The sequence below is a fragment of the Pollicipes pollicipes genome, unplaced genomic scaffold (assembly GCF_011947565.3).
Source record: "Pollicipes pollicipes isolate AB1234 unplaced genomic scaffold, Ppol_2.1 Scaffold_3447;HRSCAF=4054_pilon_pilon_pilon, whole genome shotgun sequence".
Classification (NCBI taxonomy): domain Eukaryota; kingdom Metazoa; phylum Arthropoda; class Thecostraca; order Pollicipedomorpha; family Pollicipedidae; genus Pollicipes; species Pollicipes pollicipes.
Window position 1 is genome coordinate 42,064,194 of NW_023596297.1, and position 24,816 is coordinate 42,089,009.

The 24,816-nt window shown below is 45.7% G+C and overlaps 2 protein-coding genes across 5 annotated transcripts; one reads left to right on the top strand and one right to left on the bottom strand.

Annotated features, from left to right (window-relative positions):
* Positions 1-2,994: 2,994 nt before the first annotated feature.
* CCDC53 (Coiled-coil domain containing 53) lies at positions 2,995-5,956 on the top strand. 4 transcript variants are annotated; one of them, XM_037214177.1, is made up of 4 exons: positions 2,995-3,027; positions 3,295-3,363; positions 3,962-4,126; positions 4,665-5,956. In XM_037214177.1, exons 2-4 carry the CDS (start codon positions 3,313-3,315, stop codon positions 5,055-5,057), a joined length of 609 nt encoding a protein of 202 aa, XP_037070072.1. In that variant the 5' UTR covers positions 2,995-3,027; positions 3,295-3,312; the 3' UTR covers positions 5,058-5,956. The 4 variants fall into 4 exon arrangements, with proteins under 4 accessions (XP_037070072.1, XP_037070071.1, XP_037070069.1 ...); XM_037214176.1 differs by lacking the exon at positions 2,995-3,027 and adding an exon at positions 3,045-3,086; XM_037214174.1 differs by lacking the exon at positions 2,995-3,027 and adding an exon at positions 3,049-3,145.
* An 11,577-nt stretch (positions 5,957-17,533) lies between these two features.
* RpL36A (ribosomal protein L36A) lies at positions 17,534-24,510 on the bottom strand. Its single transcript, XM_037214499.1, has 3 exons — positions 24,410-24,510; positions 20,726-20,899; positions 17,534-17,716 (listed from the first exon to the last, which is right to left on the bottom strand). The coding sequence occupies exons 1-3, from the start codon at positions 24,410-24,412 to the stop codon at positions 17,579-17,581; spliced, it is 315 nt and encodes a 104-aa protein (XP_037070394.1). The 5' UTR covers positions 24,413-24,510; the 3' UTR covers positions 17,534-17,578.
* Between the last annotated feature and the right edge of the window lie 306 nt (positions 24,511-24,816).

Below are 24,816 nucleotides of genomic sequence, written 5' to 3' on the forward strand. Positions count from 1 at the left end.
CGATGTCGGTGGATATGCCAGACCACGGTCCGATGAATAAGACTCATGCATTGCCGTCAGATGTTGCCATCATTGGCGGGCGGACTGCAGTAGCACCCTTTTCAAGTAGTACACCTCTTGTATAATTCCAATTGGCGAGGCCTAGAAACCACTCTGACATCCAAAGACGTTCTCTGCCGAGATAATATGCCAACAGCCACGCTAAGCAAACGGACCAAGCCCCGGGAAACGAAGACTGAAGCAAGGCCAGCGTTTTCGGTACGGTACATATACGTCTGTTAGCGTAGTGCACCTCACACGCGAGTCCGGATCATGCGATTCACACTTATTAGGACTAAACACATCTTGCTGACGATGTCGGTGGATATGCAAGACTTCGGTCCGATGAATAAGACTCATGCATTGTCGTCAGATGTTGCCGTCATTGGCGGACGGACTGCAGTAGCACCCTCTTCAAGTAGTACACCTCTTGTATAATTCCAATTGGCGAGACCTAGAAACCACTCTGACATCCAAAGACGTACTCTGCCGAGATAATATGCCAACAGCCACGCTAAGCAAACGGACCAAGCCCCGGGGAACGAAGACTGAAGCAAGGCCAGCGTTTTCGGTACGGTACATATACGTCTGTTAGCGTAGTGCATCTCACACACGAGTCCGGATCATGCGATTCACACTTATTAGGACTAAACACATCTTGCTGACGATGGTATAAGGTACGCTGCGCTTATAAATACATATGTACCGTACCGAAAACGTTGGCCTCGTTTCGGTCTTCGGTTTCCGGGGCTTGGTCCGTTCCCTTAGAATTGCTGTTGACACATTATTTCGGTACAGTGTGTCTTTGGATGACAAAGCGGTTTTTAGGTCTCGCCAACCAATTATGCAAGAGGCGCACTACTTTAAGAAGATGCTACTACAGTCTGTCCGCACATGATGGTGACATCCCACGACAGTGCATGAGTCTTATTCATTGAATCAAACCATTGCAGCTCAACCGACATTGTCGGCACAATGTGTTTATTTCTACTTAGTGTGAATCGCGTTGTAAGGGCTCTTGTTTCAGGTGCACCGCACGACTAAACGTATATGTACCGTACCTAAACCGTTGCCTTTGTTTCGGTCCTCGGTTCCCGGGGCTTGGCTTCGTTCCTCAGGGTCCGTGTCGGGATGTTATCTCAGCGGGGTGTGTCTTTGCCTTTCAGAGTGGTTTTTAGGTCTCGCCAATTGGAATTATACAAGAGGTGTACTACTTTAAGAGGGTGCTACTACAGCCTGTCCGCACATGATGGCAGCATCTCACGGCAATGCATCAGCCTTATTCATCGGACCGAAGTCTCGCAGTTCCACCGTCATTGTCAGCACGATGTGTTTAATTTCCATAAGTGTGAATCGTCTGATCCGGACTCGTGCATGAGGTGCACTGCGCTAATAGACGCATATGTGCCGTACCGAAAACGCTGGCCTAGCTTCAGTCTTCGGTTCCAAGGCTTGGTCCGTATCCTTAGGATTTTTATTGGCATATTATCTCGGTAGAGTATGTCTTTGGATGTCAGAGCGGTTTTTAGGTCCCGCCAATTGGAATTATACCAGAGGTGTACTACTTGAAGAGGGTGCTACTGCAGTCCGTCCGCCAATGATGGCAACATCTGACGGCAATGCATGAGTCTTATTCATCGGACCGTGGTCTGGAATATCCACCGACATCGTCAGCAAGATGTGTTTGGTCCTAATAAGTGTGAATCGCATGATCCGGACTCGTGCGTAAGGTGCACTCGCTAATAGACGTATATGTACCGTACCGAAACGCTGGCCTTGCTTCAGTCTTCGTTTCCCGGGGCTTGATCCGTTTCCTTAGGGTGGCTGTTGGCATAATATCTCGGCAGAGTATGTCTCTGGATGTCAGAGCGATTTCAAGCCTTGCTCGTTGGAATTGTACAAGAGGTGCACTACTTTAAGAGCGTGCTACGACAGTCCCTCTGCACGACATGATTGCAGCATCTCACGGCAATGCATGAGTCTTATTCATCGGACCGAAGTCTTGCAGGTCCATCGACATTGTCAGCACGACGTGTTCAGTTCTAAAGGTGGGAATTGCATTATCCGGACTCGTGTGTGAGGTGCACTACGCTAACAGACGTATATGTACCGTACCGAAAACGCTGGCCTTGCTTCAGTCTTCGTTTCCCGAGGCTTGATCCGTTTCCTTAGGGTGGCTGTTGGCATATTATCTCGGCAGAGTGTGTCTCTGGATGTCAGAGCGATTTCAAGCCTCGCTCGTTGGAATTGTACAAGAGGTGCACTACTTTAAGAGGGTACTACGACAGTCCCTCTGCACGACATGATGGCAGCATGTCACGGCAAACGGAGTAGTCATATTAATTGAATCCAAGTGTTGTAGTTTAAGCGACAATGTCGTCACGATGTGTTTGGTCCTAATCAGTGTGAATCACATTATCCGGACTCGTGTATGAGATGCACTGCGCTAATAGACGTCAATGCACCGTACCGAAAACGTTGTCTTGGCTTCGGTGTTTGGTTCCCGTGGCTTGGCCCGTTTTTTAAGACTGCTGGAAATGCTTCAGTTCCGCCGACATTGTTGGGTTTTTCTCTGTGCTGTCTGTTTGGAAATATCAATTCGAGACACGAATGTGAAGAACTGGGATACTTTTCTTAATTGCTCGAATGTACGTAATTTGGTGCTTATGTTGCCCTTTTAGTACATGCTATAAATCGTCGGCTGTCCGCGTGTTAAAAATCATATGACCTGTTTGTGGCCGAAATTATTATATTATCAGATGGTTATTTCTTGAAGATGATAGGCAATCATGCGAGCATTGTGAGTAGCAGTGGTCGAAACGACGTAGTGTATAATGTTAATTGCCTGCTCTTTATTTTTGGTGCTAAAGATGTCGTTTGGATTGTATGATTTCAAAGTTGGGCAATCCTGCTAACGCGAGCTGGTTGAGCCCGTGCCGCACTGCGCGTAAAACGCTCGCGGTGGAGATTTTTCTTCTTCTAAAAAAGGTGAAGCACTTGAAGAATACCGGACTAATGGTGTCAACAAAAGCCCAGGATGCTCTGTAGTCAGTCTTTCTCATTGGTCACAGTCTGGTCACCTGTGCTAAAACATGCAAGCACTGAAGTCAGTTGGTGCTATGATGCCCTGTGCTTCATGTGCATTGGTGTCTCATGAAGTCATATTGTCACCCATGAGTTCAATGATGCATCATAAATGACCTCTTCACATTTGTTATCTTCCCATGTACCATTTTAAAAGTGTCATTTTTTCAGGCTCACAATATTTGTGCTATGGAATCTGACCAAGTGCCCACTCTTGGCTCTGGGGTCAATTATGAAGAGGTAAGGCTGTGATGTTTGTGACACTGGGTTGAATTGCACTCCTTGTGAACTGTAAGCAAAACTTTTTTGTACATCAATTGATAACATGCATATTTAAATGAATTTGCCCGACTAAACGGGCTTTATTTGGTAGTTTGTTCTGATGTGAGGGTGTAATTCTTATTCAGAATAATTTTTCACCCTAAAAAGTCAGTCTAAAGGGTATTGTTGATGCACTTTGTCAGGGGTTGTAAGCTGTTTTACACACATTTGTAACTTAGTGTTCTGTCACAATTTCACTTTTTAGTTTCACAGCTGTCTTATGTTTGCCCCATGTTTAGGCCATCACTGCAGATTTTGTGTGGGGTAGAAACCCAGCAAAAATAAAGATGCTAATGGATTGAAAAATGATCCCTTTATTTCTTCTGTAGTTGCCTTCGAAACCATTTTCATCGGGCCCAACAGCTGAATATTTGTGTGATGCAGCCTGGGGTTCCCGAAAATGATATATCCATCATTTTAAGATGACATAATGGCCTTTGTGGCTGAGCCTAGTGGCCATAATCTGCTGGGCTCCAGGTTGTTTTTGATGGCATGCTAACTTAATGACTTTTTTCAGGTGGATGCCCTGAGCCAGAAGCGAATTATTACATTCATCAATGAGTTTGTATGCCAGACAGTGACATTCCTTAACAAATTTGCTTCCAACTGTGAAGACAAACTCATCACAGTTGACAACAGATTAGAAAAGCTGGAGACCATGCTGTCCATTCTTGAGGCAAAGGTAAACCAAATTTGTGATTGGTGGAAAAATATTTTTCCAGACAAGCAAATTTGATTTCTATTGTGGGCATGTGCATGACATTACCATCAGGTGGAGTCTGTGTCTATTCCTATTGACTATGATGATGATGATGATGATTTGGGGTTTTTGGGTGCATCGACTGCTGAAGGTCATGCAGCGCCCTTCCTATTGACTAGGAACAAGGAAATTCTGTGTGCATACAGAACTTTGGCAACTACTCCAAATGAATCACAAGATTATGTAAAAACTGTGTAGTGTACTGTGTCATTAGTCACACAGTCTGCATTCCTGTGATACCAACTATGAGTAGAAGGTTGGTAGTAATTTCTGTAATACCGTAGTGGAAGTAAAATGCATTTTTAGATGTTGTGCACATTTAGTCAGCACCATGGATTGCATGAGGAGTTAGGCAGCCATTGCTGTTTGCAAACCTCTACCAGATTGAGTAGCACCTATTATCCCGACATTGAGCCAGGTTAAGGAACTGTAGACGAATCATATGGGCTCCATGTTCCAGCTGTCTTCTGTCCCTGACCTGGCGACACGACAGACAGCCCCACCTCAGAGACCAGCTCCCACCAGTGGCGAATCGGTGGGACCTGCGCAGGCGGAGGTTGACCTGTCGGCGCCGCCTCCGTTGGGTGGCGATCAGTCAGCGGCAGTCCAGCCCGCTGACGACCCGTCGACGGCCGGCCTGCTGTGCTTGCGGCAAACTGAGCCTTACCGTCGCTACTTCCGTATGCTGGAGGTGGGCGTGCCGGAGCCGGCGGTGCGGCTCAAGATGTGCCAGGAGGGCCTGGACCCGGACGCGCTGCAGCGGGGTGGCGAGCTCGTGCCGCCGCCGGACGTGCCGACCGTCCCGGCCAGATCCGACACCGCAAGCTGGGCGTCCGACTCCAGCGGCAGCTGAACCATGCCTGGATCTATGGTGGCCGGCCACCGTGAGGCGACGCAGCGCGTCGGTGGCGAGAATGATCAGATAGACTCAGTGACGAAGGCATCCCTGGTCAGATGCACGATTCTCAATGATGACGTGGACGTGGCTGTACACAGTGATACGTGGTGAGGAGCTGATCTACTTGTATAATGGTTTATGATGTGGGGCTGTTCAATGTTGGATGAAGGCATTTGTTGTGATATGCGTGTCATACTTTTGCTTCAGCATTATTCCATTTCGAGACGGATTTGCATGTAACGTGCGTGCACACAGAAAATGGCTTCATCCATAATTGTGTTGTGCTTTCCGCTGCGATCGGCTCACCTCTGCAGCCGATGAAATCATTGGCGCATGCTATGCCGCAAGGGTCACGTTACGTGAACATGTCTGAATTTTTGCATTAGGTAGTCACGGGCAAAAGTACAAATATCTCGCCTTCTAGGTCAGACGTTTTGATGACTTGATTCGTGGGATTTACTTTTGTCTGTCATGATGTCAGGCCTCGTCTGCCATTCAAAAATAGGAGACATTTCTAAGGTGATCCGGCCAATGATCAGCCAGCCGATCCTGATGGCACTGCTCCACCTGTTAGACTGCTTCACCCTCTGCAGGTACACGCTTAAGTGGCGGCCTGATATCAGAAAAGCGATCACGCTACCCAAGGTGTGCGTAGGCACTTACCCAAACATATTTGACGGTATTTGCCACATTTGGCACCAGATCTGTCCACGCACGTTGTGTGATTGGTCTGCTGCAGTATACTGGGTTGGACATGGGCCGACAGACTCTCATAAGAAATGTTGTTAGTGGAGGTAGATGAGTATTCTGCGGGCATGCAGGATGCAGGTCACAATAATACATGTTTAAATGTTGAGTGTTCTCATTGGTCGATGCAGATAACACATGAGTACAGATGCGGTGGCACCAGCTGACAACTACACGGGCGATACATGTTCATACAGGTCGCATATTCCATTACAGCGTTTTCTGGTTATAGCCGGTCCCTAAGCGCTATTGAAATGGAAAACTCGCTCTATCTTGTTTCGCGGTGAAGCTTTCTGGCAAGTGGTGGCGCTGGTTGTGTTTGATGCCAGGCTGCGGCGAGCGCGGACCGATTGACACCGTAGAGACGGTAACGTGGCTTGTCAATGTGAAGCACTGAGAGTTATAACTACTGTTTGATTGTGGTACGACGTTAAAAATATTACATCCTTATCAACACACAAACAGTAATGATCGGTCGATTGTGGTAATTGAATACACGTTTCACCCAGGTCTACAACCGCGATTGGTTCAGTACAGACGGGTGTCAATATACAGCCTGAGCCGCAGGGCTTCGTCTTACCACATGCCTTCTATTTTTTGGCAGCACTGGCGAGTTCGCTCGGTGCGCGGCGGGCCGTCGTTGGCCACTACCCTGGCCCGGATGTCTCCCGCGTGAATGACTGCCAACTGATCGTATGGATGCTTTGTTGCATACTTTTGGACCAGCGTTACTACCACGTGGTGTATGAAACACGTGTTGGACACCTGCATCAGAATCTTTTTCCGAAAATGTTCCTGAAATGCCTGAAAATGTTCACCATTTAGCCAGTGTCGATTAGTGATACAAATTATGTAACGTGTCTTTTAACATACGCGCTCGCAAATCTTCGCAACAAAAACCTCTACACTAGGCATTGCAGTTTCCATAGTCCGCAGAACGTTAGCCCAGTAGCTAATATTTAGCCATGTCCCACCGGTGGACGAGAATGACGACGCTTCTGAAGTGATTACCTTTAAACACTTTAATCGACTAGTAATACAACTTATGTGACGTAATTTTGAGCATGCGCACTCGAAAATTTTAGAAACACAAGCCTCGGGCACAGGCGTTGCGTTCTCCGTAGGCCGCGCGGCGTTGGCCTGGCAGCTGATATTAACAAGCGCCCGGGTGACCGCCTAGATACCCTTCGCTCGGGTGGGAGGGGGGGGGGGCTCAATTTGACCCCGCTGAGACATCGGGAAACAGGAAAGCTAAAAACACCAAATTTTCAGGGTGTGTTGACCTGTACGTTAACTTACTTAGGTCAAAGTTTCAGGTTCCTAGGTCATGACCTTCGGGTCAAAAAAGGCCAAATAAGGTCAAGTTTTAGGTTGGTTTCCAAAGTGCCCCAGAACCTAGATAACCGTTTCTAAGCAAAAGGACACATTCTTATTCAGGGTCAGTGACCCTTTTTGACCTTTTGAAGGTCAAGGTGACCGAAATCATACGAGATTGCTTTGAGTCTTGTATTTGACTAAGCGACAAAGATTACGCCAGGCAGTATGTTCCTAAAACAAAATGTTGACCTGGGTCATTTTAGGTTAATGACCTATTCTGAACTCTAAGAAGCCCATGAAAGATGCATAATGTGGTTCCTGCTATCAATGAACTCGAAATGAGCGCCAGAAACTATCCCATACAGCAAGCCCTAGAGTAATAAAAGAGGTTGGTTTTGACCTTGGTGTGACCTGTATACCTGACCTTAGGTCAATGAAACTTGCTCATTCAACTGTTGTGTTTCCTAAGAAAGCATCTCAGAAATGTACGGCTCCGTCTAACACTCCGTTGTTGGATGATATTGCAGGATTCCCTAGAAATTGCCTTCGCTGAAACCATGGCCTGACTTTGACCTGCCATAGGTCAGCGACCTTACGATGTACGTCTCATTTCTTTAAGTCAAGCGATCTGCTATTCAACTGTGTACAGCTAGGCTAAATTTGTAGCGGCTACGCCGCTCCGTTCGAAAACCATTCCGGAGAAATCTTCGGGGGTTAATTTCCCCCCCCCCCCCCACCCGAGCGCGTGTTAAGTTGTGGCAAACGGGTGGACGAAAATGACTACGCTTCTGAAAAAGTACCCTTGGACGCTTCATGACATCAGATCTTACATTTAGAAGGCAGTCTGAGCGCACATTTCAGGTGTGCAACTTTGAGACTGATGAAAAAAAAACTGATTGCCCTTAAAGCACCGCGAAGGGGGGCTGGAATCTGGTGGTTGAACTGTGAGAGTTGAGGTAAAATCTCTATTTTTCGTGTTTTCGTGGCCATTTATCTATGCAGAAGACAGATTAATATGGTGCCCGTCGTCTGGTGGCACTTGCAGTGACTGAAACGGTTCGGTTTTACGGAAGCTGTAACCCATGCCATCCTTGTCCTGGCTCTCGAGGTTTTGGGTGGGCATGCTCAAACCTTTTAATGTAAGTTGTTTCACTAATCCATTCTGAAAGAAATAAACGTTCGCAGGCAAACATGGCATGACCTTGCTGATTTTTAAAATTCATTTAGACCTACCCTATTCAACGATAATGAGACCCCCACTCTACTCAACAATAATAAGACCCCTTATTCCCATCCGGGACAGGGGCCTCTTGAGTACAACACCAGGGGTACATTACCGTTCCCGGTCAGGGGACAAAGGGCCATTCCGTCCCATCGCGAAGTGTCTTTTTGCTATCATTCTGGTGGTACGGAGCGGGATCTCCTGGTCGATCCGGAGGGCATTAGCAAGGTATATCATATCACATTGTTCCCATCCCTGACACGGGAGGTCTCCTGACCTGCGCAGTTAGCCCTGGATCAGCACAGGAACCCTCAATGACGTAACAACATCCCTGATCGCCGCAGGTAGTCCGATAGTTGTCACATGGATTCCAGTTCCGTGTTTTTCTGTGTTGTTCAGAGATATTGAATTCTCCCTGACTGTAGATTGTATATGAAATGGGGTTCCTCGTGTTAGCATGGCTAACCCAAGTTTGTCTTAAAATGCTCAAGATCCCGTCAGAGCTGATTACTTATAAGAAAACTACGTAATATGGTGTTGAACATGCATGCTCGCAAGTCCTAGCAATAGCAGCCTCGACGCCCGGCGTTGCAGTCTCCAGGCCGTGCGCCGCGGGCCTTGCGGCTGTAACACTAAGCAATGGCCAATGAGCAAACGAAAAAGATGACACGTCTTAAGAGAGATGGTTGGTGAACTATGTAAATCGTCATGCATGTTTAGTACAGTGCAAAAGTAAGCCAAATACAGCCTTAATCTGAAAAGTGTGTGTGTGTGGGGGGGGGGGGGGGGCAGTTAACATTGCTGGCCACCCCCACCTTGAAAAGTGGCGGGCCATGGCCCCCCTGGCCCCCCTGTTCCTACGTCCATGGAGGCAGATGCCTTCCAAATGACCCAAAATGCCTACCCGCTCGTATAATTTTGTATCCATGGGAAACAATGTTGAAATGGGCGAGTAATCTTTGTAAGCTGGATAGTCCCATTTGCCGAATGATATAGATGCATGACCCAAATAACAAAAATTGTGCGCCTGTGCGGAACAGCTCTAAATATACACTAAGCATAACAGCCGTGGTGTTTGATTATTTCCAAAATGTGTTCTTTGGATTAGGAGCGGACCATTATCCGCTCCTAATGTGGGTTCCAGTTTGGCTCCATATGGGTGCTAGGTGGGCTACCCATGCAGGACCCAGTTGGTTGCCCACGACATGCCCATGTGGGACCGCAATCAATCTTAACTGGGCAGCCCGGGTGGGCCCCATGTGGGTCTCAGTTTGGCCCATGCTGGTCCCAGGTGGGCTGCCCATATGGAACACAGTTGGTTGCCCATGAAATGCCCACATAGGACCGAAGTGGGCAGTCCTGATGGGCCCTATATGACTGCCCATCTCGGACGCTTATGGGCCCCAGATGGACATGCTGGCTGGGAACATCTTCCACTTCAAGCCCCCCCCCCCCCCCTCCGGCCATCAGGCTTGATTCCCAGTAATAGCTCTTCTAGTATACACTGGACTTGCCCCCAATCTTTGAAACGTTCCCACGCCTATGCCCTATGAGGCTATTCTGACCTCAGGAGACCCCTCATTGACGTAAAAGGTCCATTCTGGCTTAAAGGGGCCATTATCTAGTCGTATGGGTCCATTTTGGTGTTTTTGAGTTTGTCCCCCAGCTTGGACCTAGTTCAAGCACACCTTGGCAGGGCTGTGAACTGCACCGAATGATTTTCAAGATCGCTATTCCAGTTCAATACCCCGTGGAAATATGGAACACTGCCTTTAAAGGCAAAGCCCAACATTTGATGATAATGAAGCAAACATCAGACATGATGAAAGAAGCTCACTTATGACTATCCCAGCCAGCATGTCCAACTGAGACCCATGTGGGTCCGAGATGGACAACCATATGGGGCCTATCGGGGCTGCTCATTTTAGTCCCATGTGAGCATGTTATGGGCGACCGACTGGGTCCCATATGGAGCCAAGCTGGAACCCACATGGAGCCCACCTGGACCGCCCAGTTGGGACCCACTTGGGCATGCCCAGCTGGGACCCACACGGATATGCCCATCTGGAGCCCATGTAACCAGCCCAGATGGGAACCACATAACCAAGCCAGATGGATTAAAATGGGGCTTCACCGATCTCCTCTTTCAAATTCCATCTGAATGATTGGCCGCCGTAATTCAAGGCAGACTGCTTCATTTCATTGATTATAAACCAGGTCAAGGTTTCGTCACCATGCACAGGGGTGGATCTAGCCTGGGGTTTGGAAGGGGGGGGGGGGCAACCGTTTGTCGCCAGCTGACTGGTGTGGGATCCGAGGTCCAGTGCATGGTGCCTCTCGCGAGTACCTAGTAGGGACACCATTCAAGCACCGAATTGCTTTTGAATCTTAAACAGAAGTTATAACAAAACAGTTAAAACAGTCAAAGTTAAAACAGACGGTAAATAGACGAAACTTTTATGAAGTTCTGGGAATGTTTGGGGGGGGCGGCCAAAACATACTCTCAGAGTTTTTTGGAGGGCCATCGCCCGTGATCCTGGGGGGGGGGGGGGGCAGGATCCGCCTATGGCCATCCAGTTGTCCAAAATTGCCTCGGCAACAGCATCATTGCACAAAACGCACACTTTTCTGTTGTCATGCACGGTGCGACAATCGCTAAATCATTCAACGGATGCTATGCGTTGCCGTTGCTGCCGTTGTTAACGCGGTGTCTGCTACCGTCGTTGAAGTCTCCTGCCGAAACCATTTTCTTGGTCCCTATTCTGTTTCGTTGCGGGATATACCGTAGCGCACTGTGTTGCGCAGGATGACCCCTGAAAATGACGATATTCAGTACCTTAGATCACCGCTCCATATCCTGAGTGTGGATGTTAACTCACGAACACAGTTTTTGGTACTGAAAGACTGATTTCATGCTAAGTCGTACATCGAAGCTGATAATAATCAGATCCGCTATGTCGAATAACAGTGCAGAAATGCGAATTCAAAAATGTCAGCAGCTGTTGGAGGCGAAGTGACTTGATGTTGCGGCCCATTGAAGAGACATGTCCGTACCATTATCCTTAATTTTACCCGAGCTCAGTAACGGGTTTAAAGGGCGCTATTATGGTGTCATGGTGCCTGCGTGCCCTTGAAAGAGTCTCTCCGATCAAGTTTGCCCATTTCCATGGGCGTGTAATTAAGAAACTAGAAGGGTTTAGGTCTTAACAAAGGCAGGGCTGTGTACTGCACTGAATGATTTTCAAGATGGCTATCTCAGTTCAAGACCCCATACAAATGTGGAACACTCTTTAAGAAGATACGTACACATTTTTCAGTGGGCCTATTTGCAAAATACGCATGATATTTCGTGCATGCGGTGAAAGGTCTGCAGAACACATTTCCAAAGACCTCGTAACCAAATGTTTGCATGTCATAAAGTACGCTGCAAAATATTTGTTATGAAAAAAGATTGAGGAGAGGCAAAGGTTTCTAACTTAACAGTTTGCATGCATCAAGTCAAACACGAATTTATGTTAAATAATCTTAAACAATCAATCCCGGCAACACAAGTATCGTTTGGTAAAAACAGGTCTAAGTATTAGTGACGCAGCATTGGGTGTTCGCATGTACAGCACTCCTATGGAGACGTTTCGGAACAAATGGATCACAAGATCATCAAATTACTCACACCACGTCTCCCATTTTGACAAAATTTCGGGCTTGAGCGGTAATCTTGGTCATTAAATAAGGCTTGGCTATCTTTAACTATCCAGTGTTCCGTTCAAGCCTTCTAGTTTAAATGTTAGTTGGCCTTAAAAAAATCCCAATGAAAAATTCCTAAAAGCGAAAAATGTCTGTGAGAACATCATTTACGTACAAGGATAAGCTTAGCAACGACAAAAAGTGTAAATTTCTGCATTGAGTATCACACAACTAAATCTGAAACAGTGCTCTTTTGAGCTTCCTTTATCATTATACCATAACTTTTACGTTACCGGCCGATTCTTTTTTGCGAAATATGAAGCAGGCGTTCACGTGCTTTAACACGTTATGCATGATATGTCATGGTTTTCAGCTGTATCACTGCCTTTTGCCTTCGAGTGTGGCCATGCCAGGAGTGTTATGAAAGTTTAAACGGAGGGTACATTTTCGACGGTACATCCTCGGCGTAGCAAGATACATGACATGTGGTATGCAGCCATATCATGTAATGATGCGAGTTAAAGTATACTTTATATTGTCGGCGATGGCGTCAGTATTTTGGTCGGACACACTTCATCCCTGGCGACCGTTTCCACCTGAACATTGTCAAACACACATCATGCATCTGTATTCGAACTTAATGTGCACACTAATGTGAAGCTAACTCTGCCGATGTCAAACATTTCAGGAATACTCGTGTGTCCACATAATACATCTGCGTAAGACTTAAGCGACGTAGTTTTTTGACACAAACTACAACATTGCCGAACAACTGCAAGCGGACTTATCCACAGGCACGTTTACAATGCGAGCAGTTTCATCCTGAACTTTTGCAGACGATTTTTTGTAAGGCAAGGTATTCACATAGGGAATTCTTACAAAGTATTACGAAACTAACACCGGACGTGGCTTACCCTGATCGACTTCACGTATGCAGACTTGCAACTTGCAAACAGCTGTCACATGGTCTTTTCTATACGTATTTTTTATCCGAAAGCAGAGGGAGCACTCCTCAGGTTCCATCCGGTGCCTGTACCAATCACTCTGTTGAGTTCAAAAGTACGCATAGAAAATATCGCGTAGTAATTTGTCTTAGGATAAAGGTTGAATCGCGTAGTAATTTGTCTTAGGATAAAGGTTGAATCGCGTAGTAATTTGTCTTAGGATAAAGGTTGTAGGCGTAAGTATGGCCGAACGACATACGTATACCAAAGAAGTTGTCATGCAAAAACTTAATTATGCAAAAAGCCGCTATACAGTATGACAAAATATTGACCGGGAAACTATCGTAACGACTATACTCTGGGCGGAAAAGTTCGTGAGAAAAAGTCGCATGCGTTGTTTGAACGCAATACCCTTCAGCGGTAAATGTCGTAAAAGGATCCAACGCTCTCGTGCAAAGTGTTACGTTAGTAACGTGCCAGTACGCAAATATGCATACACCTGTGCTCCTCAGGAATAGATCAGAGATATCCTCGGTTCATTTAACTATGAATCCGAAAGGTTGCACGTGCGAAATAAAACCCAGCGTTGGAGCCGGGCCTGGGATAAATTGCCAGTCCGCTTGTTTTTGGAAGAGCCTAAACGGTAAATTACACTAAAGCGATACATGCCGGGGAGGGACACACTGCCATAAAAATGGCATTTTGGGACCAGATGATGCAACAAGTGTGTGGTCTGGCGGCAGCCATCGGGGTCAAGCATGTGACCAAGGCGTTTGCTTACGGCTATGCGAGTCCTGTGCTGCACACATGTCCATTCCCATTCTTCACCGAAAACGCATAGCAACACGCAAATCAAGCAGCATCGTAACGAGGCAAATCGTCCGCCCCCGATTCTGACTTCGTATAAAGCTTAATGGAAAGAGACCGACTCTGATAGAGTCCGACGAAAGAGGCCGAAAAAACGGACTGAAATCACCCCAGCCCTGTACGGTGCAGATAAAACCCAGCCCTACAGGAAAAGCCCGACCTTGGATGACACCGACAGCCGTGTTCGTGGTTGCTCGGAGGAAGTCACGCGTCAGGCGTCACGGCGTGAAACTGGTGTGCAAGGAGGGCATGGCGGTGTTAACTCGTGCCGAGCTTGCATCAGTATGTAACCGCTCAATCATGAGCGGAGCTATGGATTTTGATACCTGCGCTGCGTGCTCGGAGCGACTTGGAAGGGTGTAGGAACAGAGGGTTGTAGAAGGACTATGGGGGGACAGAGATGTTCAGCGAAGCTGATAAAGCAAACGCTTTGAAGAGTATGGAAGAATGCATCATGCGGGACCATTCACGGGAGCCAGTGGTTGAGAGGGTCGGCAGCAATCACCTTTGTCCCAACATGTGCCCGTTTAATTGTTCTTATGCTCCATGCGTCCTGCTCCCATGCCGAGTTTTACGTATGAACATGTTAACTAGTTGTACTGGCCGGCGCCAAGCATGTGGCCGAAACGGTGGTTTATTGGCAGCCCATGTAAGCTTCAGATAAAGCACAAATACCACCCCATGTTGATGCGAGCTCAGGTTGCCGAAAACATGCACGTAAATTCCAGTCTTATCAGTTGTTGCGGTTGTGAAATCATTGGTTGTGTTCAGGTCAATCGCAGGTTGTGCAATCATTTGCACAATATGCGGCAAACCTCTACGCGGAAACGCGTCGGGGTTTGTCGGCTGGAGAGTGCGGTATTTGCGGGATAAGTTGGCTGGAGGGCGGGGGTTCGTCGGCTGAGGTGCGGGTGAACGTCGGGTTCAAAGCAGGCCGACGTCGGCATGACGTGCACGCTGGCTGAACGTCGACACATGCGAGCATCGGTCGCACTGACGTCAGCGTGTTGATTGGATATCCGTCAGCTGCCTTATAACACCAGCAAGGAAATTTGCATTGAAATGTGCGGGAATGAAAATGTCATTTTTTATGCAGCCCTCGTTTGCAATCCATAGGCATAATTTACGTTTTGCAAATGCTGAGATGCAAATTAATGACATAATTGTGCCCATATATAATGTTTATAACAGTATTTGCGTGGTCTAGTAATGGCCCAGATCACTGAACGAGACACGCTGCACCCTGTCTTAGAAATGGAAGCCCCCACCAGAATGATGTTGACAGCAGCGATGACTTCCATAATCACTTGATGACTAAATCTGAGTAGGCTCCTCTCTCTCTAGAGATGAGAGTAGGAGAGAGAGATAGACAGAGAGTAGAGGAGGAGCAGATCGATAATCTGATGAGGATACTTCTCTAGCTAGGGAGAGAGTGCTTCTATATCTATCTCTAAGATCCTCTCTCTAGTATCTCCTATGCATTCTCTCGATCTCTCTCTATCCCTCTCTCTCTCAGATCTCTCTCCTGAGACTCATCTCTATATAGCGTGAGGGATAAGAGAGCGAGAGAGAGATCTAGGTCGAGAGAAGGTGCAGGGATACCGCTCTCTCTCTCTAGCTCTCTCTCTTTCTCTGCTCTCTCGAGTCTCTCTCTCTCTCTCTCTCTCTATCTCTCCTCTCCTCTCTTCCTTCTCCTCTCTCTCTCTTCTCTTCCTCTCTCTCTCTTTCTCTCCTCTCCTCTCTCTCTCTCTCTCTCTCTCTCTCTCTCTCTCTCTCTCTCTCTCGCTTCTCTCTCTCTCTCTCTCACTCTCTCTCTCTCTCTCTTAGAATCTCTTCATCTTCTCTCTCTCTCTCTCTCTCTCTCTCTCTCTATCTATCTGTGTCTCTCTCTCTCTCTTCTCTCTCTTCTCTCTCTCTCTCACTGGAAAGGAATTTAGAAAGCTACACCCTTGTCTCATGTGCTGACTGAAAATTTACAATGCAGGCACAAAAAAATAGTTCAGGGCGGAACTTGTGCGACCTCCGAGATCTGGCAATACTTCTACTGAGATAAGTAGTACAATAGGAGTGAAAATGTCCGAAAATAAGGTAGGATATCACACTTCGGAAAGCACCAAAGCAGCCGATGTAACAAATATCCTCAGAAATAGCTAGAAACAACTTATTCTCCGATGAAAATTGCACGTTCGGAAACAACTCAATCAATTTTACCTGTGCAACATCAGTTGTAAATGACATCAATAACCTGCCAATATTCAGACGATGGTCTTACGTATAAAGTTTGTATCATAAAACATTATGCGCCCGCATGGTACTACTTGACACAAAATATAGATGACCCCCTACACAACCACTTGCGTCAAGGCGCCCTTTAACAAGAAAAAAACTAAACATCACCATCGTCATACTAAATGACGTGCTTACGTGGTACATACTGCTTGTTTCACTAACAGTAAAGTGTAGATAATTGTTCTGATTATTTGGCCAAGTACGCTCATGACTATTTGGCCCTCTGCTCACATGCCTTAAAGGGGCTCAGGGGAGCATTGGAGGGGGGGGGGGGGGAACGGGAGGCTCAGCCCCCGAGAGTATATTAAGTGACGCCTCTGGTCACATGATCACATTTAGCAATGATGAAGCAGTGTACATCGAATCAGTTGGTAGAGCTACGAAATTACGGTAGACGGCAAGCCACTCGGAGACCCTGTTTTTCCGATGTCTTCCAAACCCACTACTCTGCATGTAAACATTTTAGCTGAACATGATTCAGGGCCCAACGGAACTTCTATTCTCAAGGTTCGCGCATTTGAAAATCGATGGCACACCCATTCACGCGCGAGGGTAGAAAGAGCACACGGAAGATTACCTGTGTTTATGGCCATGGTATCAAAGCCTCCTGACATAACGCACCCTGAGTAAATGCGCAACTTCGAACAAATACGAGACGAATGTATATCTTACCGCAAATCCAACTGCAACTACCTCAATTCTCCTTCGCTGCCCACGTTTCAATACACGAGCACCGCTGGGCCTCCCATTTGGTGCGATATAAAGCAGGTCATTTCAGTCGCCCAGAGTATGACGCCCGTCGACCGCGGTGGCAATTTCGCGCTTGCCAGTATGGCTTAAAGACGCCCGTACCAGATATTTCAAAGCTAGTACCTAAAAAGGACAGACGTGGTATTAAATGTAACGACTGCTCACAGCCTTATACGTACTTCATACAAATGCGTTGCCTGACCCCGCCCTGTCATCCACAGGGCACAGACCGTCTGAACGAGTTGACAGTCCGATCTACTTGACGGTATACACCGTTCGTGGTAACGCCCACATTGAGAGAATGGACTCAGTGGTCTGGAAGGGCTGCCCCGTTCAACGTTTTGTAAAGTCCCTAGCCCCAAGCACAACCATGGGACTTTCCTAACCTAGACCGAGTGTCATCATTAGCTTAATCCATTTTTTATCACATGTCAACAATCATATAATAGTGTGCAAAATGTCCTCTTGAACGAGACATGGTAATCCAAACCGGGCCTCGGGAGCATTTCGAAAACAAAATGTTTTGAGCATGACTGATGTCCCCATGGCCGCCAAAATATACCAGGATATGGCCCACGGTATAGTTAACAAGACCATGACCAAACCAAATATAACACAGAGTTGGAGGATTTATTGACACGCGAGATACAACATGTTTAGAACTGGATCATCACTCCCTTCCTTCTCTTGTCTCCTCCCAACTCGAAGTGCTTGCAGCGCTTGATGGGCACCTGACGCTTATGCTTGCAGGCGGTGCATTCCAACCGCAGCACGATCTTCTTCGTGGTCTTGGCCTGAAAACAAGAACAGAACGAAATCAGTTACAGTGCCATTCGCGAGGAGACAATATATGCCGTCTTAAATGACGCACGCTGTCGGTACAGGAAATGCCAATTCCGGCAGGTTATTACTAGATACGTATGCTGACTACATTTCCTGGCACAGCTGGGTCCACATAAACGCGGAAAGATACGAATGCTTAAAAGGAACAAGGATTAGTTGGGCAGGAGGATATAAGTACAATCATTTAAAGTAAACGCGGAATGGTGCAAACTTACGTACGATGTCACGGAATCACATACAATCAACAGCAACATAGAAACGCATGACGTCAATCCAATGAAACACCAATCATTGGAAACCGTAACCGAGTTGAACATCGGAATTCAGAGCAGAAATGACGCAGTTACAGCGAGGACAGCACCCATACAACCGCTGCCGTCTCCAAGTGCATTGAACAATCAATCATCCACGGCCCGCATTGTCATGGGTTCTGGTAAGACAGAAATCTCTCGACGACAAACGGCAGCCTTCTTTAAAGTTGCATAGTATTCCAGGCCACCGCGGATGCGTCGCTTGTCATAGCAAAGCAAAACTGTTCGTCAGTCAGCATTTTCCAAATTACACTACAAATTGAACTTTGGATCTTTCTGGCGGCGCGAACAGTATGCTTTGTTTAAGTTAAGCAGGAAAACTGGAACAAGTTCCACCTTTGATCTTATAGATTGAACAATGTCCACCGTTTGTCCACGGATGTAAATGTTTTATTTATCCTTGTAACCGGTTTATGATCAACGCGGTCTTCAAAAACGCGTAGTGCCTAGGTGCGCTCAAGACAATTCAGCTTGATCTGAACAGTCTTTCAACACGTCATCGGAACCGAGATAGCACGGTCAGATCTAAGGATTTGCACGATTGCAAATCACACTGCAGCAACATTTATGACCACCAAAACAACTATCACGGACTTAAACCAAAGGAGCGTACAATATCATACGCGTCTTAAAATGGAAACGTGTTCGCACTCAGTGATGGCAAACTGTGATTAAAAGCTTCGTTCTTGCTAGCGCATTATGGTCGCAGAACTAAGTGGGGAACACAATACATTCCAAGAACGGTGCTCGCTTGGTGCATTGATCGAAACCTCACAGTCATGTCGCTTAATGATCATGTGGCTGTGCCGCAACTGACACAAATCGCTGATATTGCAGCAAGGCGACCACCAGGACATGCGCCTTTGTGACAGTCGATTTGGAAAGGGCATCTCCTTGCCGAACTTAATTTACACAGGAGGTATTAAAATTAAACTCGAGATCGTTTGGTATCGCAGTACCGAAAGCAGTCATTTTTCACTACTGGCAGAAATACAACGGCTGACGAGGTCACAATCTCCCGATAAAAGGCTGTACCTGAAGCACTACTGGTATCGGTCGAACGACGAAAAATGTTTCACCGCGTTCGAGTTAAGGCTATAGTTTTGCATTTAAAGTAAACAAATACATTTGAGACTTAGATGCCCAATACCAAGCAGCCGCCTACTTAGACGACAGATCATGTATGGAAATGTGACAAATTAAGCGTGTGAATGTTGGAATCGGAATAGTCTGAACAATGCCGGGAAATGAAAAACGAGTAGCAGAATGGAACCGGTCCGTAAATTAGGAAAGCTCTCAAATTTGACGTCTTCTGCCGACCAGCTCAAAATAGAACATGATCTAATAAACCATTAACAACGAACCACGTTGATTGCCAAGGGATACAACGAACGGTGACAAAAAGCTGCACAACCAAGCACGTACCGCAGATGGCCACCTACCAACGCTCCATGAAGGTCTTATTTGTGCTGGTCCAGAACTGCCCAGTTCGGACACAGCCCTTTCACTACGGCAAAAACACCAAAAGAGCAGAGTAATGTGATCCCATTAATTTAGCCTCGCAAATAAAGGAAAAGGATTTGTTAGGGCCACGACATCAATGAGTTGGAAAATAAATTATCATATTTCGCAATGTCGGTTAAAGCGCACTCAAATCCATTTATACATTGTATTATCCACTGGAGTCAGTCGGGTGCCTAATTCCGATCCCTTTTGGCCGGCCTGAACAGGTCTGTCAGGCATTGCACTTGCGCTGCATCGGTAAAGCGGTTGAGAATGCTGCCTGTCTATCATTCGGCTGGGACGTGCGGGGCCTCGCGTGTTGTCGGGAGTTCCGAGCTGGAGACGCATGAAGGGTTTGTCGTTTTGAAAGCCAGTTACCAGGTACAGCGTGAGTAGCGTGTTCGCGGTGGAGCGTGAGTAGCGTGTTCGTGGTGGAGCGTGAGGAAGTGGCTGTCTGTGACACATTCATTGGCATTCTTGTGTTCCATTTTCCCCTGGTCAGTTCCAAACTTATTTTGCGAAACTGCACAGCTTACTGAGTGGCTTGTTGACAACTTTGGGAGATCCATGACCCTAGACCATAGACCCTAGATCTGTGGTATTGTCAGCTTTTTCACCAATTGCCCATCCATATATATGTACATGTGTTTCATGTTATACAGAGTCTGAGGCTGTGTTGTTTCAGTGTGTTGTGTTTAGTACTGATGTTTTCTTTTATCTGAGGTGCCCTTACATGAATTGCTGCACTTGAAAAGTGGCGCTTCTATTGAGTACCACACACTGTATTGTAATATCCCAAAGATAACCTAAATAAAAGTCTAAGGACTCACAGCACTTGGAAAATTATGCATTCCACTTTGGAAAATTTGCACTCCACTACCAAGAACATTCTTGGAATTTACAACACTGTATATATTGCACATGCCAAGGAGGAATAAACATCAACTCAAGGAACACCACGAATAATGTATGTTACGATGTCAAATTATATCAATCATAAAGACAACTTTTTCAGATAAACAAGAGATGATACCATACCAGTGCACACATGGTGCCATGGGGACAGTGCGATGAGAATTACATATTCACTCATGTGTGAAGCTGGCCAGTTTCACAGCAATCAGCTAAAACCAAATTAGGACAAACCTTCTTCCTGAAGATTGGCTTGGTCTGACCACCAAAACCAGCCTGCTTCTTGTCATAGCGCCGGCGACCCTGTGCAGCAATCCTTTCCTTGGACTTCTTGTACTGTGCTACCTTGAACACCTTGTGGGACTTGCAGCTCCTGCAGAATGTTCTCTTGGTCTTTGGAACGTTCACCTGGAACACGGAGCATGTTATCACAATTGCAGCTCAGACTGCATGAACTCAATATCATACAAACCTGATATAACACCTGTTGAAATACAAACATCTTAGTGCACAATATAAGACAGAACATGACAGAACATAAGTGATAGTGCTGAAAGGAAGAGTGAATGAAAAGGAACAGAAAGGAGAAATAACATGAGAGGTAATCATGTGAAACAAAATTGTATGATTCAACAGATTTTTAAGGGCAGCACCCTATACCAGGTGCCCATCACCTAAATAAGTGACAATGTAACCAAAAGCAACATTCAAAGAAAAACTTCCACTGCCACTGGAAGAAATGGTGCTCCTGGCAGTGCATATTTATAACTAAACTGCCTGAAAAAACTGCCAACCAATGGAAACACAAGGCAGATCGAAATTTGCACTTTCCACATGGCCGTGGTCCACGTGTATTTAAAACTATCTACTGTGACATAACCAACAAATCTGGAAATTGCAAATGACTCCAACTAATTAGGGCACTACCATACTCAACTATGCACAATGTTTTGTTAAGATCCTCTCCCAGAGTGAAGTATGAACACAAACTGAGTTTGGTTGTTACCCTTGGTACATTACATACCTCCCAGGGCCATTAGCATGGAACACACACACACATGGAACACTTCACAAACCAGTATCCTTGGATATTTTACAAGTGACTAGATGCACTTTTCACTTTGGACCAGAGGAAGGGGAGGCTGCCACCCATATGTGGCAAACATTAGCTCAGCCCCATCCCCCACTTCAAAACCAACCTCCACACTTTTATGTGGAGGTCATCCTTGTCAACATTTCATATATGAATTTATAGTTGTTCACTTGATATTTCTACAACTTTGACATGTGTATGCTTTGTTCCTTGTGCTGGCTCAGTGGTACAGTTGCTTGATGGTGTGCCAACATAACAGGTCCCTGGTTCAAACCTGAGTGAGATACACTTTCTTGACTGGCTGCTACCTAGGACGTGGTAGGCACTGGGGAGTGATCACCCTGTTGCACAATTAACACTTTGTCAACTGGCACATGCAGTGGTAGACTGTGTGCAACATTGTGTGCAATTAGTATTTTTGTTGACAGGGAAATTACATGACATTTGTCTGAAACACTTCCCACATTGACCATCCATGATACAAATTCCAAAATTTTGTGTATGGATGCACATAGGTTAGCGGATGTATCCTTTCAGAATACTACTTAAAGCACCCAGCCGAGACAATAGTGCAAATCAATATCAATATCTTAAATGAACCGCGTAGAGCTCTATAGATCATAGAGCTCTATACCACATTTAAGGTGAACAGCAGCAGCATATGAATGCATAAAGGGTACTTTTATTCTATCAAGCATAACAGCAACACAGGTGGTTTTCCAGGGCCATGTCACATGTGAAGTGACATGGATTTCAAGCACATGGATCACACCTCCATGGGACACAGAACCTATGAATTCTGTCTCTCACCAGATCCAAAATCACAGGGAAAACTTGATAGATGTCTGTGGATCATTCAAAGTGAAGCATCTGTGCCTGGTAAAAATCAACCCACTGTTTGGGATTATTTAGTCTGCAATATATGACACAAAAGATGTGCAGGAGCATTGGTGACAGGTGCATATTTTCATCCCAAGCACCAGCTTTGCAACTTGTGCTGTTCACCCTGTCACACAACCTGCCACACAATATTTACAACAGAGAAGGAAAGCAAATGCTTCCAGCCAATATGATGAACTACCATGATACACACAACCAACTGTAGGTAAGATCCATATTGGACAGCTGTCAGGACAGTCATGCAAGACCTATGTCTGAAACACTCCCAATCCCATTTTGGTTGGGCACCTCTCTTGTTTGTTGTAGGTTGTCACAAGACAACTGACAACAATAATCCCTCATGCCTTGTTTCTGAACATCAGTGAAATCAAAAGCCAAGTTTAGGTTAACAAAAACTTATGTACTTGTAGACCATGATGTGAAATGCAGCTTGGGTCAAGTGCTGGTGTGGAAAATGTTTAAACACAGATGCTTCACCCCTGGCACAGTTTGAGATGGTTACTTTATGTTACATATGCCAAAACATCCATCACCTGAACATCCACCAAAGCATAATCAAAAGGCACAGCACAGGGAGCCCCCCCCCCCTCCCCCTCTTTAGGCCCAAATTTTTTATTTCTTAAAAATCAGTATAATGCACTTTCACCAACCACCCTGTCTCACATGAGACTTGGGCCAGATATCATCAAGAGAAGGGTGCTGCAAACATTGATATTTGAGGCAGGTTTGGGAATTCAGGATAATAAATCCCTAAATTGGGGTAGCTGACATTATTTCGAGAAAGCTCACGGTACCTTTGAGTGTTGATACTGGCATCAGAACCAGTATGTACTGAACTGTAGGAAAGATCAGGCTCAACTGCAAAATGTGCTGCAGGGTGTAAAAATAAGTGACTCTCAAGGTCAAATATGCCACACTCACATCAGCTGAGGGTATGGTGTATTTTATTTGCTGCAATATTATCCAGTCCAGTCCTGCATGTGGCTGCCAGTAAAATATATGTAGCAAAAGACCCACCAAGAAAAAAATAGCTTAAGGGTGCTTTGCTTGCTTGAATAGCTTTAGATAACAAGTGGCATCCAGGCATTAAGCTTCCTGCCTGCATCCTCTTCCACTTCTTGTACTTAGCACACAAACTACCCACAAAACAGAACACCAGAGAGCCCAGTGGTCAGTCTGGCAGCTCTGACACAATAGACTTATGCAACTTGCATTACATTATAATGAATGCAGATTCAGACAAGTTACTGCAACAAGTCACCGTTATTCATCACGTCATCCTATTCCAAGGCGTAAGCAGGAGTCAGAATGCAATGCAAAATACAAAAAATTTCAAGACAACAGATGTATCACAAACTAACTCCAATGACCTAATGATCCTAACAAAAGCAGGTTGGCGATCATTTCCAGAACATGTGAGGTCATCAATGTGTTACAACCAAATGCCACCCCAATTAATAGCGGGCTGGTAAGAACCTTTTCACCATTTTGCAGGCAACAAGGTTTTGAATGCCCTGAAATGTTATGTATTATCCATTCAGGAAATTATTAGATTCTGCCAATGTAAATGTCCAATTATTACACTTCAACTATTGCATGCAATCAAAACAGGCATGATAAACATGCAATCTAAATATTTCAAAGGTCCCGGATTACAAACCTTACAAGTAAGCAACAGATATAGATCACGTAGTGCCACATGGACGGGTAATAGTTATTCTGGTGAGAACTGGGTGGTTCTACAATGCGGCGGACACGATCCCACACATCGCCAGGGATTTATACGACGGTGGGGCACACCCTAACAGATTTTTGCAGTATGAAACACTACCAGTTCAATGCATAGTTTCAATCTCATGCCATGCCTTTCCACGCCAGGACGCAATAATCAGACAACACACAGCCCAAGATAATGGAGGCCCTACCATCTTGGCGAATTGGTTTCGAAAAGGAAGTTTACAATCTATCGATTGGATAAACAATGAATTCTGCTCTTCTCACACAATCGATACTTGAAATTTGTTGGAAGAATAGTGTATCTCTACATCTATGGTGTTAAATTTATGTTTAATTTAATATGCAAAGAGATATTTTAAGAGAAATAAGTTTATTTCCTCAATATTTAATGAAACAGCATGTTTTGAGCTATTTTGATTGATTTTTAAGTCATATTTTTGTGTTTTAAATAGTTTCGACGCGAAAAATTAAAAGAAGACCAAAAGCATAAGCAAAGGTAAGAATGTAATTCAAATCGATTGAAATTCTATCACCGGAAATACGGACAAGTCTCGGAGGCAATCATACTCTAAAGCCCAAAACAAATACCGATTTT